Source organism: Tenrec ecaudatus, chromosome X, assembly GCF_050624435.1.
Source record: "Tenrec ecaudatus isolate mTenEca1 chromosome X, mTenEca1.hap1, whole genome shotgun sequence".
NCBI classification, from domain to species: Eukaryota; Metazoa; Chordata; class Mammalia; order Afrosoricida; family Tenrecidae; genus Tenrec; species Tenrec ecaudatus.
This window is the reverse complement of record NC_134548.1, coordinates 55,080,181-55,097,715: the sequence shown is the minus strand read 5'-3', so window position 1 is coordinate 55,097,715 and position 17,535 is coordinate 55,080,181. Positions and strand designations below refer to the sequence as shown.

Genomic DNA, 17,535 nt, shown 5'->3' with positions numbered 1-17,535 from the left:
TTTGCACTGCCTGTGGGTGGGTGGCTCTGCCCTGTCCAGCTGTCTGGGTGCTAATGTCTCTTTCTCCCATTCTCTTAGCTTTGGTCTCTTTTCTGGTGTGTGTGTGTGTGTGTGTGTGTGTGTGTGTGTGTGTGTGTGTTTTTACCGAGGGTTTTCTGTCTCTCTCCCTCTTGTCCGCTTGTCTACCTCTGCCTCTTCCCAGTGCCTGAGTATCTCTGCCTCTTTCCATCTCTGTCAAATCTATTTCTGCCTCTTCCTGCCTACCTGGAGCCCGGCGGGGGAGGGGGCTCATGACTCTGTCCTCTCACTGCCCAGGCCTGGAGGAGCTGGTTCTTTCCGAGATGAACTCACCAAGCCGGACCCAGACAGGGGACAGCAGTAGCGTTTCCTCCTTCAGCTACCGTGAGATTGTGCGGGAGAAGGAGAGTTCAGCGGTTCCGGCGAGGGTAAGGGCAAAGAAAGAAGCTACAGCCCCTGCCCGTATTCTGCTACCTTCCCTTCGCCCCCACCTGCAACGTCTCCTACTCTGGACCCAGAACGCGCGCTATTTCATCAGGTTCTTTCCAAGCTCGACAACACGGATTCAGATTGCTTAATGGGAGATGGGCAAGCCTCTTTCTCTCTCTCTCTCTCTCTCTCTCTCTCTCTCTCTCTCTCTCTCTCTCGCTCGCTCGCTCGCTCTCGCTCTCGCTCTCTCCTTTCACCCTCTGTGAGCTAGTCTCACCTTTCCTGATAGCCTAAGGATGTGGCTCACAGTAGGTGCACCATATATGAGATCCCTCTTTCCAACTTAGGAGTATGTGTGTGACATACACACACATATATATGAGGGGGTACCCCCCCCCCAAAAAAAGTTTTTTTTCCAAAGCTATGTATTTAAATTTTTCTACAAAACAACGTATCACCTTCAAAATACTCTCTATTACACTTAATACATTTGTCAAATCTACTATTCCATTCTCGGAAACATTTGTCAAACTCATCTGTATGGATGGCTGACAGCACCTCCCTTGTTATTTTCTTCACCTCTTTTACATCATCAAATCAGTGTCCTTCATGTCCCTCTTCATTCACGGAAACAAAAAGAAGTCGCACAGAGCAAGGTCAGGTGAGTAAGGTGTGTGGGGCAAGAGAGGCATGGGGTTTTGTTTTTGTCAAAACTGGCCCACTGAGATGGCTGCATGAGCAGCATTGTCCTGGTAGCAAAACCAGTCCCCCATCTGCCACAAATCAGGTCCTTTTTTTGCGCACATTGTTACACAATCTTTTCAGAACCTCTAAATAGAAAGCTTGATTAACAGTCTGACCGGGTGGAGCAAACTCCAAATGCATTATCCCCCTCACATAAAAAAACAAACAAATGGTCATCATCTTGATCTTTGATTCCACTTGACAAGATTTTGGGGGGTGAAGCGACGATGGCATCTTTCACTGGTTTGATTGGTGTTTGCTTTCAAGGTCCTAAGAATAGCACCATGTCTTATCACCAGCAATGACCCTGTAAAAAAAAGTCTGGGTCACTTCAGAGTTGCTCTTTCAAAGCACGGCATATTTCTAGTTCAATGCTTTTTTTTTCCTGGTTAGTCAGAACCTGAGGCACAAATTTCACAGCAACCCTTCTTATTCCCAACTCTTCCATTAAAATTCATTGAACCAAGCTCCAAGATTGTCCAGGTAACTTCCCATCCCTTCAGTGGTCCGTAGTCAGTCTTCAAACACAAGTACATGAATTTTATTGATATTTTTGTCCATTAGGGAAGTTGATGGGCGTCCAGAATGAGGTTTGTCATCAATGGACATTTCGCCTTTCTTGAAATGGGAAAACCACTAGTATACTAGTACACTTGTTTCCCATCCCTGTACGTTGTGTTCAACATCACAACAGTTTCTGCGGCATTTTTCCCGAGCAAGAGACAAAATTTCGTAGCTGCACGCTATTCTTTTAAATCGGCCATCACAAAAAATGAGGTTCAAGCAAAACTGCTTTTACAAAAAAACGCACTGTGACCAGAGAGAACCTTCTTAGGCGATGCCACTGAGTGCACTAACTTAGAGTGAATTGCTCAGTGTTTGCCTAGTGGGAAAATATGTATGTACTATGAAACCTCTGCCCAGTAGAGCTTTTTTTATGGGGGTACCCCCTCATATGTGTATGTGTGTGTCCATATCCATCCATGGGATTGCTAATCTCAAGACTGGCATTTCAAACCCACCAGCCACACTTTGGGAAAAGGATGAAGCTCTCTGTTCCCCAAAATATTTACAGCTTCAGAAACCCTCTCTAAGAACTGACTGGATGGCAGTGGCCCTGGGAATATATATGTTTTATTATTGAACATAACTGAGAACATAATGTAACCTGCTTTTGTTCCACTGATTACTACGTTCCCAATTTGGTAAATTTTCATCTAGTACTTTTTAAAAAATCATTTTACTGAGGCTCATACATCTCTTATCATAATCCATATATACATTCATTGTGTCAAGCACATTTGTATATTTGTTACCATCATCATTTTCAAAACATTTTCTTTCCACTTGAGCCCTTAGTATCAGCTCCTCACTTTTTCCCTTCCTCCCCCACCCTCCCTCTCTCATGAACCCTTGATAATTTATAAATTGTTATTTTTTCATGTCATCTAGTACTTTTTGACCTTCATCAAGTTTCTCTACTTGGTCCCCAAGTGTCCTTTATAGCTGGCTTGATAAAAACCAGCATTCAATTTCAGAGCATGTGCTACATCTGGTTGTCTTATGTCCCATAAGTCTCTCTTTAATCTAATGTGGTCCTTTTTTTTTAATTCATGACACCAACTTGTTAAAAATACAGCTTGCTTCCTTTTGTGTCATTTAGCTTGTTCCTTTCTCCCCTTGCTTGTTAGGTAGAAGCTGGATCTTATTTGCTCCAGAATTTCTGTCATCTCAGCAATGCTGTATGTTTGTTATAACCTTTTTTCCCTTTAGCACCCTGATGGCATAGTGGTTATGTGTTGGACTGCCAACTGCAAGATCAGTGGTTCAATGCCACCAGCTGCCCTGAGGGATAAAGATGGAGCAATCTAGTCCTGTAAATAGTTAACAGTCTCACAACCCACAGGGTCAGTTCTACACTGTCTTACAGAGTTGCTACGAATCAGAATTGACTGGATAGCAGTGAGATTCCCCTATCCCCTCCTTCAGCCAAAGGGGGATAGAAAGTTCCTTAAGGTGCCAAGACCTGCCTAGAGCCCTACCCTTTCCTCAGTTGACCCCTAGTCTGGTTCTTCTCAGCCCATCAGTCCTAGGCCTGGGACTGACCTCTTTTCTCTTCTTTCCTACAGTCTTTGTCTAGCAGCCCTCAGTCCCAGCCTCGGCCAGCAGAGCTTTCTGACGAGGAAGTGGCTGAGCTCTTTCAACGGCTGGCAGAGACACAACAGGAGAAATGGATGCTGGAGGAGAAGGTGCTGTCTCCCTCTGGCTTGTCTCTCGTGAAATGCCCCTGAGGGGTGGGGCGGGATCTGCCAGCCCCCTCCCCAGGTGTGAGCGGGTGTGGTTGAGGGGTATGAGGTGGACTGGGCGGTCTTGCAGGTGAAGCACCTGGAGGTGAGCAGTGCCTCCATGGCAGAGGACCTCTGCCGGAAGAGCGCCATCATTGAAACCTATGTCATGGACAGCCGGATTGGTCAGTGCCCCCTCTCAGGCCGCCCCTCTCGCCCATCCCTCTTACTTTGCCCCGCCCCCTTTGGTATTGTTCTGTGCATCTTCTCTCTTTCTCACCTCTTGGAACTCAGCAAAATTACTGACACTGGTGCAGGGAACAGCCTGTATCTGTGTGTCTTTCTCTCTGCTCACTCTGTCTTGTCACCCCCCTCCCCTCTGTGGCTCCCTCGCCCTCCTCTCCCTCTCCCTCTCCTTCTATCTCTCTTTCCCCCTGCCCCTCCCTTTCCCTCTCCCTCTCCCTTCTCTACTTGTGCCCTTGCCCTTCTTTCTCCTTCCTTCTCTGTGTACCTTGTCTTCTCTCTCCTCCCTGTGCCTTTCTGCTGCTTCATCTTAGCTCTCTGTTCCTATTTGTTCTCTATATTGTCCTGTCTCCGTGAATTGTCATTTTCGGTATGTGTATCCCCCTTTTGTGCCCTTATCTCTTCTTCCTATCGTCCTTCCTCTCTTCTCCCTCCCTCCCCTGCTTTCTCTCCTCTTTCCATCTTCCCTGCATTTTTGTTTCTTTCACTTCTTTCAAGCATTCCCCTTCTCTTCCTATTGTCCCCGCTTTTCGATCAGGATACTGACTGGCTGGCACACGCTGAGTGTGTACCTTGTGCTTCCCGTGCTGTCACCCGTTGCTCCAGGTCCATGAGTTAGGTGGCCCCATTTGGCAGAGCTCGGGGTCACGCAACTAATAATCCACAGAGTCAGGTTTCACACACCAAAGCTTCCACCTCCTACATAATGTGACTTCTTCCCCCCTTCTCCCCTGCTCCGTGTTTCCCTCTTTCCTCTGGTCTCTGCCCTCTTTTCTGCTCTGGTTTTGCCGAGGGGTGGGTTCTCAGCCTGGGTCCTTGCAGATGTGTCTGTGGCAGCAGGCCACACTGACCGCAGCGGACTGGGAAGCGTCCTAAGAGACCTAGTGAAGCCGGGTGATGAGAACCTTCGGGAGATGAACAAGAAGCTGCAAAACATGCTGGAGGAGCAGCTCACCAAGAACATGCACTTGCACAAGGCAAGTGTGGCCTAGCAGCCAACTCATCCGCCCATCCACAACCACTGGATCATCTACCAGTCTCTTCCGCATTCACCCACCCAGCCTCTGCTCCGTCCCCTCCCAATTCACTGACCTCTTTTCCTCCTCTCATTCTCCTATCCTCCTATGGGCTGACTCATTAGTTTTTCGCTCTTCCTTCTGTCCTTCCATCTACTTATTCATACACACATTCGCACACTCATATGTCTGCCCACCCTCTTGACCAATCTTCCCATCTACCCCATGTCTTCGCCCACATTTCCTAACGGATCTCTCTCTCTCTTCCTTATCTAGTCATCAGTCACCCCTGGCCTGCCTTTTTTCTCAACCATCTAGGGACTGGCCTGCCTACCTGTTGTCTTCCATTTTCCTCCTCCTGTGCCTACCACATGTCCCTCCTGTGCACCCTCCTGCATGCCCCTACTTGTCCATCCTGCCACCGATTGCTTCTTCCTTCTCTGGGGGAGTCTGAAAGAAGTCAGACCCAATCCCTGCCTTTCAGAAGCAAGGTGTCATGTAGTAGAAGCGAAAGTGGTGAGGATGGGCGTTATGTCTTCCAACCAAACTGTTCCACAACACACAGGCCACTTCAATAGCCATGGTCCCAGTGGCTCTCCACATCTAGGCGCACCTCCTCTTTCTATTTTACTTCACTTTATTGTGGTGAAAAACATATACAACAAAACGTCTGCTCTCTCAACACATACAATTTCTACACATACAGTCCAATGATATTGATCACATTCTCCAAGTTCTGCAACCTTATTGCCATCCTTTCCTAGATCCTTTTACCACCAAATTTATATAAATTCAGTGCCTCCTGAGCAAAAACCTACCAGACATACCTTTTCTGAGCCTTCTGCTGGGGGGCTTCTTAAAGTATCTTTCCATCCCAGGTCAGCTAGAGTTGGGCATTGATTAATGAGGTAGGAAGTGAATCACAGATGACACTCTAGGTTTGGTGAGGGACCCCTACCCTACCCCTTTTCTCACCCCCTCCCTGACGGTTCATTTGTTTCGTAGGACATGGAAGTTCTGTCCCAGGAAATTGTGCGGCTCAGCAAGGAGTGTGTGGGGTCCCCCGATCCAGACCTAGAGCCTGGAGAGGCCATCTAAAGACCTAAAGATCCAAAGGCTGCACTCGTTCCTTCCCTGCCCCACTTCCTAAGACTCCATTCCTTTGGGCTGTGGTGGGGAATGGAGGTCCCAGCCAAAAAGGAATAGGTAGGACAACTGAACAGTAAAAAGGTTGGAGGCCTCGTGGCTGGTGTTATTGACCCTGTCTTCAGGCAGAAGTCCCTGGGGAGTGGGGATCCTGAGGGGAGGGGCAGGGATTTCTTCTTGGCCCTGGCTTCCAGGGGCCTCTACCTTCCTCTCTGCATGAGCTCTTCCGCCCACAGACCAATTTTCTTCCTTTTTTAATTTATGTCTGGAAGCCTGGCTACTCTGCATTTGGGATTGGGGATGTGGGGTGGAGGTGTGGTCCGTGTTCAGCATCTGCACAATGTGTGTGTTTGTAAAGGCTGTGCAGCCAAAATACCATCTGGCCAGACAGGCCCACCTACTGATTCTCTGGTCTCCTTCTTTCAAACAAGGCGAGATGTACTGAGGGTGGGGCTGGTGGAGGGGGGTCAATGGATTGGAATGGGGAGGGTGGTCTCTGGCTACAACTTTACTCTCCACTCCTCTGCCCCGACTGGAACAGAAATATTTGTAGATGTGTGGGCAGCTGACAATGGCAGTGTGGGTGTGGGAGAATGGACACTTGGAGGATGGATAAGTGGTTGGATGGACTGATAAGTGGAAGGTTTTGGGGACTGATGATGGATTGAGGACTAAGTGGGAAAATGGCTAGATGGTTGGATGAATAAATGAGTAAGTAGGTGGGTTGGTATGTGAATAAGTAAAGGTTGGACAGGTTGGGGGTCATAAATGGACAGCGGAATGTATGGATGGATATGCTAATGGATGGGAATGGCCAAAAAGGTAGATAAACAATGGGCAGAGATATGGCTAAAAAGATGGATGGAGAGTATACGCATATGTTGGTGAAGGGTAAGGTGGATAGGGTGAATATACAAACGGAGAGTGAGAAAGTGGGTGGATTTATGGCTAAATGGACAAATGTTTGGGTGGCGGGATGTGTAGAGAGAGCAATTGGGTGTATGGGTGGGTAGAGGGGTGGGAGAAAGAACATCTGCCATGGTAAGTGAGTAAATGAAGGGTCCCACGGGTGGGTAGGTCCATTCAATGGCTATGATCAGCCTTGCTACACACATGTAATTACTAATGATTCGCCACCCTCTCGGAGCCATCCCCCTGTCCTATTTCACTCAATGCTCTCCACAACATGATCAAGTTGGTATAAAACTCTCCAACTGACCGCTGAAGAAACAGTGCGAGTCAGTGGCAGAGCTGGGGTCTGAACCCATCGGCACCTGCCTGAGACACTCCCTACCCAGGGGTCCTGCCACCCAGTTGGAAAGTGAGTTCTGAGGAAGGAAGTGTGATTTGAGGCTGCCTGGGACAACTTGGTACGGGGAGGGGAGGACCTGGATTTCCCCATCTGCACGCCTCCCCTCCCCTTCGCATCCCAAGACTGAAGAAGCCGCCTGTTCCAGTCTCCTACAGTTTAAGTCTCATTAGAGAGCTGGGGCTCTAACCTACCCCTCTAGAGCAGCAGCGGTGGACTCCTGACCACCTAGAGAAACCCCCCTTCACAGCCTCCCCCCACCCCTCAACACCCCGACTATTCCAGTCCTCCTCCTGCCTTGGGGGCAGGGAGGGGACACAGCGCTGCATCATGCCCCATGGCACTCCGCTCTGGGGCCATTAACAGACGCCTCCCCATCGATTGGATCTGCTAAGTGCTGCTGATTCAGGCGGGTGGAGGTGGGGGCCCCTTGGGGGAGAGGGGGTAGGAGTTGAGCAGGAAGGGGGAGTAGTCCAGGAAGGAGGTGGGGAGAACTGGCAAAACTCCCTGCCACCCCCATTTTCCAGATGACGCGACTGAGGCCCAACCAGCTTTGTAGGAGGCGGAGTCTCCCCAGGGTCCCTCTCGGGCTGTCCTAGGGGAGGGGGCTCTGAAAGCCACAAAGCCCCTCCCCTGCCTCTCCACCTCCCGGCAAGCTCAGAAGGGCCAGGAGAGAGCCAGAGGAGGAGGAGAACTCAGGCAGCTCTGCAGAGGGGGCCCCCGAGCTCCCGTGCCTGGTACCCCAGCCCCAGGCTGTTGTCGCTGCTGCAGCGGGGACACAGGTGAGGACGGCCCAGTGGAGAGGGGGAGGGGCCACCAACAGCGATGTCCTTGTCCTTCCCTGGTCCAGCCCCCACGCCCTAGCCCATCCTGGGACAGTCCCCAGAGGTCCCGTATGCCTTGTCCTTCCAGGGACCCAGCCCCCTACCCCTGTCTGTGCCGCCTGCCTTCTCCTCTCTTAGGCCTGGCTGTGGGTGCTTTTCCTGCAGCCGCCGCTGCTGCCGCCGCCGCCGCTGCTATTGCTGCCGCTATTGCTGCTGCCGGGCGCACACCGCCAGCCCCTCGGGGTGTGGTTTCCCCAGACCTGCCCCCAACCGGTGGGACGCAGCCTCCCCCGAGCCCACTGCTGGCCTCCTACCCAGCAGTCCCCCCGACCCCAGCCCTGGATACACCCCAAACTCCCTTCAACATCCCACCTCTCCTCTCCAACCCTCTTTGCAGGGGACCCTCCTTTCTGTAGTCTGTGTAGATCTCCTTGGTGCTCCGGGGCTGTGCCCAACTTCCTTCCAACTGAGTCCCAGCCTCTCTGGGCTCCCCAGTCCCCTCTTTCCTTCTCCCAGAACTCTTGAGAGTGTGGAGGGGCTTTCTCAGCCCCCCTTCCAGAGTCCCCCCCCCATTCTGATACCTCTCAGACTCCTTCAAAAAGAACCCAGCCTTTAGACCCCCCACTCTTCTCAAGCCCCACAAGGGGTTTCCCCAGCCTCTCCTCCTGCAGAACTCCTGTGGAGCGTAGACACCTCCCCCAGCCCCCCACCAAGCTATTCTTGGCAGCTCTGGGCATTCCCAAAGCACCTCTCAGCCTCTTTACAACGCCTGGCTCCTTAACTACATCTCCAGATATACCAACAGGGGTTCCTACCCCTTATCTTCCTCCAGAAGCTTCGAGGGTATGTATAGCCCACCTCGCCTTCCTCAATTCCTCTAGAACACTTATCTGCACCCAAACAATCTTAGCCCCTTTCTAGAGCTTTTGGTCCACGTCAACCCATCTGGATGTCCCAAGACCCTCTCCAAGCCCTCTAAGGCTCTCTCTCCCGCCCCATTTTCCGTCTTTCGGAACTACTGAATGCTGCGTTACCCCAGGTCTTATCTGGGCATAGGCTGACCCCTCTGCCGTCCTTCCAGTCTCGCTAGATATACCCTCCTGCCTTTCTCGGCCCTTTCAAACATCTCTCTTCTTCTCCTCTCTGAGCCCTCTCCTCTTCTCAGTCCCTGAAGACGTCCCCCAGCTTCCTCATAAATGCTCCCCAAGCCCCTGCCTAGCGCAGTAGTTCTTCCTCCTGGTTCCTCGTGGCCTCTCTAGACAGCCCCAGTTCTCTTGTCCTGGTGACCCAGGGCCTCTCCAAGTTCTTCCCCCGCCACCATCCTGGGGACGGGTACACTCACCTAAACACCACCGGTTCCCACCCCCCCACCCCCAAGTCTCGGTGGGCCTGGGGAGCGGCAAGATGGCAGCAGGCGTGGCCACGTGGCTCCCTTTTGCCCGGGCGGCAGCTGTGGGCTGGCTGCCCCTGGCCCAGCAGCCCCTGCCTCCAGCGCCGGGGGTGAAGGCCTCTCGAGGTGATGAGGTTCTGGTGGTGAACGTCAGCGGGCGGCGCTTCGAGACCTGGAAGAACACGCTGGACCGCTACCCGGACACTCTGCTAGGCAGCTCGGAGAAGGAGTTCTTCTACGATGCGGACTCGGGCGAGTACTTCTTCGACCGAGACCCGGACATGTTCCGGCACGTGCTGAACTTCTACCGCACCGGGCGGCTGCACTGCCCGCGCCAGGAGTGCATCCAGGCCTTTGACGAAGAGCTGGCCTTCTACGGCCTCGTCCCGGAGCTCGTGGGCGACTGCTGCCTGGAAGAGTACCGCGATCGGAAGAAGGAGAACGCTGAGCGCCTGGCCGAGGACGAGGAGGCCGAGCAGGCCGGGGATGGGCCCGCGCTGCCGGCCGGCAGCTCCCTGCGGCAGCGGCTCTGGAGGGCCTTCGAGAACCCGCATACTAGCACCGCCGCCCTGGTGTTCTACTACGTGACGGGCTTTTTCATCGCTGTGTCGGTCATTGCCAACGTGGTGGAGACCATCCCGTGCCGGAGCACGGCGCGGCGGCCCCCAAGGGAGCTGCCGTGCGGCGACCGCTTCCCCATGGCCTTCTTCTGCATGGACACGGCCTGCGTGCTCATCTTCACGGGCGAATACCTCCTGCGGCTCTTTGCCGCGCCCAGCCGTTGTCGCTTCCTGCGCAGTGTCATGAGCCTCATCGATGTGGTGGCTATCCTGCCCTACTACATTGGCCTGTTCATGCCCAAGAACGAAGACGTCTCCGGCGCCTTCGTCACCCTGCGCGTCTTCCGAGTCTTCCGCATCTTCAAGTTCTCCCGGCATTCGCAGGGCCTCCGGATTCTGGGCTACACCCTCAAGAGCTGTGCCTCTGAACTGGGCTTTCTCCTCTTCTCCCTGACCATGGCCATCATCATCTTCGCCACGGTCATGTTCTATGCCGAGAAGGGCACAAGCAAGACCAACTTTACCAGCATTCCTGCAGCCTTCTGGTATACCATTGTTACCATGACCACGCTGGGGTGAGTGCAGGCCCTGTGTCCGGGCTGCCCATTGGTCAGTTACACTCACCTTTTCTGTCAAAGTAAGGGTAGATGAATGGTCTCCTTTGTTTTTTTCGACCTTCCGTTTGCTCACCTTTAAAAAGTGGGGGAACTGACTTAATTTCAAAATCCCTCCCAGCTCGGATAATACCTGAATTTCCCAGGTCAGAAGACTTGTGTTCAAGGAATGTCATTTCTTTAATTTTTTTACCCACTTCTCCTCTGGACCTCAGTTTGCCCTGTGTAAGCTGAGTGGCTCATTGGTGACACGATGGTTGTGAAATTTTGCTTTTTCTACCTTGAGTACTCATGTCTTCCAGCTCTCTGGCGTTGTCTAGTGTGTGGGCATGATCTCTATGGCTTTGGCATTCTTTGATGACCCCTTTTTTTAGCATTATGTTTTTCACCCACTCTATGGAGAGTAAGCCCTGGAATAAAAGTATTGAAAGGAATCAACAAACGCATAGAGCTCTTAAAAACATCGTCTAGGGCCATTATTGTACCTGATCCTTCTCTGACTTTTCATCACCAGGTTAGGGATACAGTCGGTGCTCCGTATTTGTTGAAGGACTTCCCTGACTCAGTGCCTTTAGAGAGATCAAGAAAAATTATTTGGGGTTTCTAAGGAGTAGAAGTGAATTCTGGGTGGAGTTCAAGCTGGACTCCCTTACATGGGATTGGAAGAGGGTCTTTGTATTCCTGTTGCCCTTTTCCTCTCTGTGAGTTAGAAGAATGGACTCAGTGTCAGTGGGCTGTTTTGCTTTGGGCCCTTCTCATTCAACCCAGTCAGGATGGACAGCTGCCCATGTCTTACGGTTAGGGACACATTCTGGGATGACACATCACAGAGCCAAGTTGGAGAGAGTTTTAATTAGAGTCCTAAAGGCTCAATAGGAGTCAATATAAAGACATAAGGATGGGTCGTCCCAAAGGAAGGACACAACCGGAGCAATGGCCTGGAGACCATGAGCCTGCGTTTCTGCAGCGGAGTTCTGGTTGGTGCTGTGGTCAGAACAAAAGTACGCTGTGTAGTCCTGGGCAAATCTACTCTGAACCTCCCTGGGTCTCAGCTTGCCCCTCTATGAAACAAGTTGGTGACACTGGATGTGCTACATCTACATGGGGACATGTAGAGAGGAGTTTCAAGACCCCCCCTCTCCGTCTGTGTTTTCCATATGAGACCATTTCCAAGTCTTCCCCTGGGGAAATAAGAAGAGGTCATGGCTAGAGAAGGCAAGACAGAAACGGGCAAAAACAAACTGAATGCTCTTGCCAGGTCTTGGAGCCCCCTCAGCTGCCTTGTGTTGGTGAGGCGCTCTCCCTGGGAGGCTATATTTACTGCCTGTGACTTCCCCTGTGCCTGGTATTAATAGAGCTCCAGCTGACTCAGATCCCCAGTGCTCAGCTTGGATGGGGCAGCAGATGGTAGGGGCTGAGGGCCAGGCCCATTTCTCATTTGACCTCCACTAGCAAAGATGGGGGTCACTCCCCCCGCCCATTTTGCAGAGCAACAAACAAAGCAAGTTTGAATGACTGGCCAGGGTGAGGTGGTGTGGGGGGACTGAGAAGTGGGTGGGCCCTTTTCTTGACTGTGGACTACTTCCTCCTGCCCTAGTTACGGAGACATGGTGCCCAGCACCATTGCTGGCAAGATTTTCGGCTCCATCTGCTCACTCAGTGGTGTGTTGGTCATTGCCCTGCCTGTGCCAGTGATTGTGTCCAACTTCAGCCGCATCTACCACCAGAACCAGCGTGCGGACAAGCGCCGAGCGCAGCAGGTAATTGCACCTCCCACCCGAATACCTCCTTGTCCCCTAACCCCAAGCCAGTTTGTTCATGCTTGTGTTTACTCCTCTGACTATCTCCTCCTCTCGCTGTAGAAAGTGCGCCTGGCAAGGATCCGGTTGGCAAAGAGTGGCACCACCAATGCTTTCCTGCAGTACAAGCAGAACGGGGGACTCGAGGTGGGCCGGGGCCCAGATTGGGGCTGGGGTGAGCAATGGCAGGTGGAAGCAGGTGCTGACCCTCTCTCTGTGCTCTGGCCACTCCAGGAGAGTGGCCGTGGGGAAGAACAGGCACTGTGCGGCAGGAACCGCTCTGCTTTCGAACAGCAACACCACCACTTGCTGCATTGTCTGGAGAAGACAACGGTGAGGCTTACTGGATGGTGAGGGAGCCATGACCCAATCCAGGGGCTCCCTTTGTGGCCCCAAGCCAGCTTCCTTCCTGGGGAGGGAGGCACACTGCTACCTGTGGAAATCACAGAGGGATTCCTGGAAGAAGCCGCAATAGAGCTGAGCCTTGATGGAGCGATGTCAAGGGAAGGGAAAAGCGAGACGTCCAGAGAGCCAAGGCCTAGGGGTGAGATCAGCTCCGTGGCATGCCCTATGACTATCTCCCTTTTGCCTACACAGTGCCATGAGTTCACAGATGAGATGACTTTCAGCGAGGCCCTGGGAGCTGTCTCTCTAGGTGGCCGCACCAGCCGCAGCACTTCCATGTCTTCGCAGCCAGTGGGGACCAGCAGTCTGCTTTCCTCTTGCTGCCCCCGCAGGGCCAAGCGTCGTGCCATCCGCCTTGCCAACTCCACTGCCTCGGTCAGTCGCGGCAGTATGCAGGAGCTGGACACATTGGCTGGACTGCAGAGGAGCTCCGCCCCTCAGAGGTCAGTACCTTTCCCACCCACTGGCCTCACCTGGGAAAACTTGGAGCTTGGATCAGTGGGTCTGTGACATCAAAGTGGAACCCCTCCAGATGGGAAGCATGGGCTTCCCTTGTCTTAAACTCCTTGCCCTTCATTTGTCCTTTCAACAAACACTTATTGGGCACCTATTGTATGCCAGGCATCGTTTTTAGGCACTTGGTATATAGCATTAAGCAGAAAAGAATAAAGCACTGATACCAAGGTCTCAAGTAGAAAGCAAATGGTTGGAGAATGATGAGGGCAACAAATGTGCTTGACACATGGATGGATGGATGAATCGTGATAAGAGCTGTACCCCCAAAAAAGGAGCTCTACGAGCCCCCAATAAAATGATTTTTTTAAAAAAAAGAATAGACTAGAACACAAACGAAACACAGATTCATGTAGTATGTTGAACATTTGTAAGTACCAAGGAGACGAGTAAATCAGACATGCAGGTTCGAGCGTGTACAACAGGGGGTGGTTCCGTTTGAGTAGTGGGGTCAAAGGCTTTATGGAGAGGACATCTGAGCTGAGACCAGAAGGGAGGGAGGGAACCATGATCTAGAGCAGGGGTTGGCCAACTGTGGCTCTCGGGTCTATATGTGACTCTTTCAGTCCATACATGTGGCTCTGAAGTAAAATTGAAAAAAAAAAAAACAAAGCTAATGTACGTATGGCTCTTGAATGATTTTTGTTGTTGTTGTTTTAATCATTTTATTGGGGGCTGATACAACTCATCACAGTCCATACATACATCAATTGGGTCAAGCACATTTGTACATTCATTGCCCTCATCATTCTCAAAACATTTGCTCTCCACTTAAGCCCCTGGCATCAGCTCCTCATTTTCCCCCTCCCTCCCTGCTCTCCCCTCCCTCATGAGCCCGTGATAATTTATAAATGATTGTTGTGTCATATCTTGCCCTGTCTGACATCTCCCTTCCCCCCCTTTTCTGTTGTCGGTCCCCCAGGGAGGAGGTCGCATGTGTAGATCCCTCTTGAATGATTTTTAAATTCTTGTAAGGGACCAGATTGGCTCTTCTGTGTCAACAGTTTGCCGACCCCTGGTCTAGGGGACAGCCTGTGCAAACGTTCAAAGACAGGGGTGTGTCTACCCTCATGGGGTTATTGTGCAGTAATAATAAATGATACAAAGGGCTCAAAGGGTGCCTGGGACATCAGGCCTACAGAGACCTCGCTACCCTACCATAGTCAAGGATGCGGGGCAAGCACTTTACATGGTGCTGGGCCCCAGGGGAAACCCAAGAGCTCCCATGGTTGCTGGGGCATGTATTCAGAGAAGATACCATTTTATGAGCCTCCCATCTTCTCCACAGCCGTTCAAGCCTCAATGCCAAGCCCCATGACAGCCTTGACCTGAACTGCGACAGCCGGGACTTCGTGGCGGCCATTATCAGTATCCCCACCCCTCCGGCCAACACCCCAGATGAGACTCAACCTTCCTCCCCTGATGGCAGCAGTGGCGGCGGCGGCAGGGCCAGTAGCACCCTCAGGAACTCCAGCCTGGGCACCCCTTGCCTGCTCCCTGAGACTGTCAAGATCTCTTCCCTGTGAGGGGAGGCCCTGCCCTTCCAGAGGGCCCTCTCAATTCTTGGGGACTCCTTTCCAAAGCCATAATTTGGGGAAGCAGAGAGGAGCAGGCCTGGGGACCCCTTTTGCCCCCTGCCAAGAACTATGCAGTGGAGTTTCGTGGAATGGCCCACCTGGCGGGGAAGTAGCCAGGGAATGGAAAACTGTGCCCAGCCCCAGATGACTTTCCTAGCTGGCCTCCTGCATGCTGCTTCTCTTGAGCCTTCAGAGATAGGGAAAGCTCCCGGCTGCTACTCGAGCTCTGGCCTGAGAAGGGGAACAAAAACGTCTTCTTTTCTCTGGCTGGGCTGTGGAGGTTTGGGGACTTCAGAGAAGAGAGCCCTTACCTCTGATCTCAGGTCCAACAACTCCCAGACTCTGAAGTTTGGAATGTAACTCCAGGTTTCCATGGGTTGTGGCCTCAGCACTGACCTGCCACCCCCAGGCCTTGGCTGAGGGGTCAAGCTGCCATGCCTGACATAGACAGATAGCACAAACACCACCAGCCCCTTCCCTAGCTGCTGGAAATGGGTCCCTACAACCCTGTCCTCTGCTGGGCCTCCAGCAAATTCTAGCAATAGCAGCTGCTGCCGTGACATTATGCAAAGCCTCTGCCCAGTTTGCTGCAGCATCTACATCCACCCTAATCAGAGGGACTACCTCTAACCAATCATCTTTCTCTCCTCTCCTCTTGTTTGCTTCTCTCTTGGGTTGGGCTGGAGTCTGGACTGGCTGAGATAAGCGCCTGCCAGCCATCATGGGCTAGGCTGTGCTTGGAGGTCATGGAATGATTCCATACTCTTGGGCAGGAGTCCAGAACTACTAGGGGCTGAGGCCTGGGTTGTTCCTGAACTCTGGGAGTTTTAGGAGGTGGGAGAAACGTCTTCAATGCCTCCTCCTCTCCCCCCACAACTCCTTCTCACATATTCCTTTCTCTTCTTCTGGGGTCACCTTCTAGAACTCTGTGTCTGCTCTCAGGCTGAAATCTGGCATCCTCTCAGGTTCCGTCTTCCGCATTGTCCCCTTAGAGCTGGTGGCTGACAAAGATGTAGTTTCCATCAGTCAATAAAACCTGAGAGAAGAGATGAGGACTGAGCACCACCTGGATTTGGGGGTTTGGGGACTGGATTGGGCTGGGCTGGGGTAGGAGTTGAAAACATTCTGATTTCAATTCCTTTCCAGAAGGGCTATTGTGGGCAAAGGTCTGGGGTGGGAGAGTAGATGGTGGGTGATGTGTTCTGAACGATTGGAATCCAGGAGAAATGAAAGAGGGTGGTTTGAAAAATCTAATCTGCAGCCAATGAGGCAGGCTGGGAGGTCCTGAGACATGCCCTTTGGCCATCATCTGATCCAGCTCCCTCCTTCGCAGATGCGGAAACCAAGACCCAGAGCAGCCTATAATTGGTTAGAGGAGTTAAGCTCAGGTTTCCTGACAGCAAACAGCTTTGAATGTAACCCTACTGAAAAGCATCTCTCAGTTTGGTGAAATCTCACTTTTGGAAAGCCCCCTTCATTCTCTCTCAAGGTACTTGCTACACTAGGTTAGCGTGTGACTAAATTTTGTGGACCAAGAAGGCAGACTTTAGATTCAAGCTGATCTGGGCTCCCATTCTTGTGTGAGAGAAGCTTTGCTGATGTTGAAAACAGAGATAATCGATCATTTATTCACCAAATATTTAAGTGTGTACCATATGCTAGTCCCAGAGGCACAGACTTACAGGGTCGAACATGGAAGGAAGACAGTTAACGAATAAAATATAGTGCTTGGCACAGACCCACGCAGTGTTTCCTTCTACTGTACACAGGATCGCTCTGAGTCTGAATGGATGTGCAGGTGCCTAACAGCAAGAGCAACAGAATAGGGTTGTAGCACTAAGACCAATGGGTTGGAGGAGCAGGTAGATGGCAAGAGACCCTAAGTGACACATAAAGAGTGTGTTGGAGTTAACCAGGCAAAAGACAAAGCGGTGAAAATGTTTGGGGTGGAGGGAACAGCACGGCAATGACGTGCATGTGAGGGGGCGTGCTGAGGCATTTGGGGAACTGAAAGTAGTTCCGTCTGGCTGGGGGGAGAAAGGCTGAGGTGAGGGTAAAGGGTATGGAGGTAGGTCAGATCACAAAACTTTGAAACGATATGATTTGTGGTTTGCTCCTAAGGATAGGGGGGACCTCTGGAAGCTTATAGATGGGGAAAGATCATGATGCGGCTTGCCTCAGAAGGATCATTCTGGCTGTGGAGAATGTGGAGAAATAGTCCTTCATGTGGGAAGCATAGTGAGCAGGCTTTTCTGATAGGCAGTAGTGACTTGGACGTGGGTAGTGTAGTGAAGTCGGGGGATTTGGGCAGCAGAATGGGCAGGACTTGGGAGGCATGTGGTAATTGAAGAAGAGGGGATAATCAAAGTTGACTCTCGGCTTTCTGGTTTGGGCACTAGCTGGGTGGGCCATGGACTGTCAAAGGGAACATAAAAGTGGTTAGCACACATTGCCTGTCACATAGTAAGTTAGCCACGACCATTGAGTTGTTTTAGATGGGTAGCGTTGGACAAATGGTGAGAAGATCCAATGCTATAAAGTACGTAGACATTTGGCACAGTTTCCTGGACACAATAGGTCTACTGAATCCGCTTATCTCATTAACTCTCATGAGCAGAATACACCACTCAAACCAAACCAAACTCACTGCTATTGAGTCCATT

At 51.7% G+C, this 17,535-nt stretch overlaps 2 protein-coding genes across 3 annotated transcripts in view; both read left to right on the top strand.

Annotated features, from left to right (window-relative positions):
• GRIPAP1 (GRIP1 associated protein 1) overlaps window positions 1-6,281 on the top strand; it is a 29,183-nt gene extending 22,902 nt beyond the window's left edge. For both annotated transcript variants that reach the window (XM_075538706.1, XM_075538705.1), the window contains 5 exons: window positions 316-446; window positions 3,321-3,440; window positions 3,568-3,661; window positions 4,542-4,696; window positions 5,741-6,281. In XM_075538706.1, the coding sequence (XP_075394821.1) occupies window positions 316-446; window positions 3,321-3,440; window positions 3,568-3,661; window positions 4,542-4,696; window positions 5,741-5,833 (593 nt within the window). In that variant the 3' untranslated portion in view covers window positions 5,834-6,281. The remainder of the gene's footprint in view (window positions 1-315; window positions 447-3,320; window positions 3,441-3,567; window positions 3,662-4,541; window positions 4,697-5,740) is intronic.
• A 1,497-nt stretch (window positions 6,282-7,778) lies between these two features.
• Window positions 7,779-16,026, top strand: KCND1 (potassium voltage-gated channel subfamily D member 1). The gene is made up of 6 exons (XM_075539207.1): window positions 7,779-10,539; window positions 12,176-12,338; window positions 12,441-12,524; window positions 12,612-12,710; window positions 12,975-13,225; window positions 14,584-16,026. Exons 1-6 carry the CDS (start codon window positions 9,419-9,421, stop codon window positions 14,819-14,821), a joined length of 1,956 nt encoding a protein of 651 aa, XP_075395322.1. The 5' UTR covers window positions 7,779-9,418; the 3' UTR covers window positions 14,822-16,026.
• The last annotated feature ends 1,509 nt before the right edge of the window (window positions 16,027-17,535 follow it).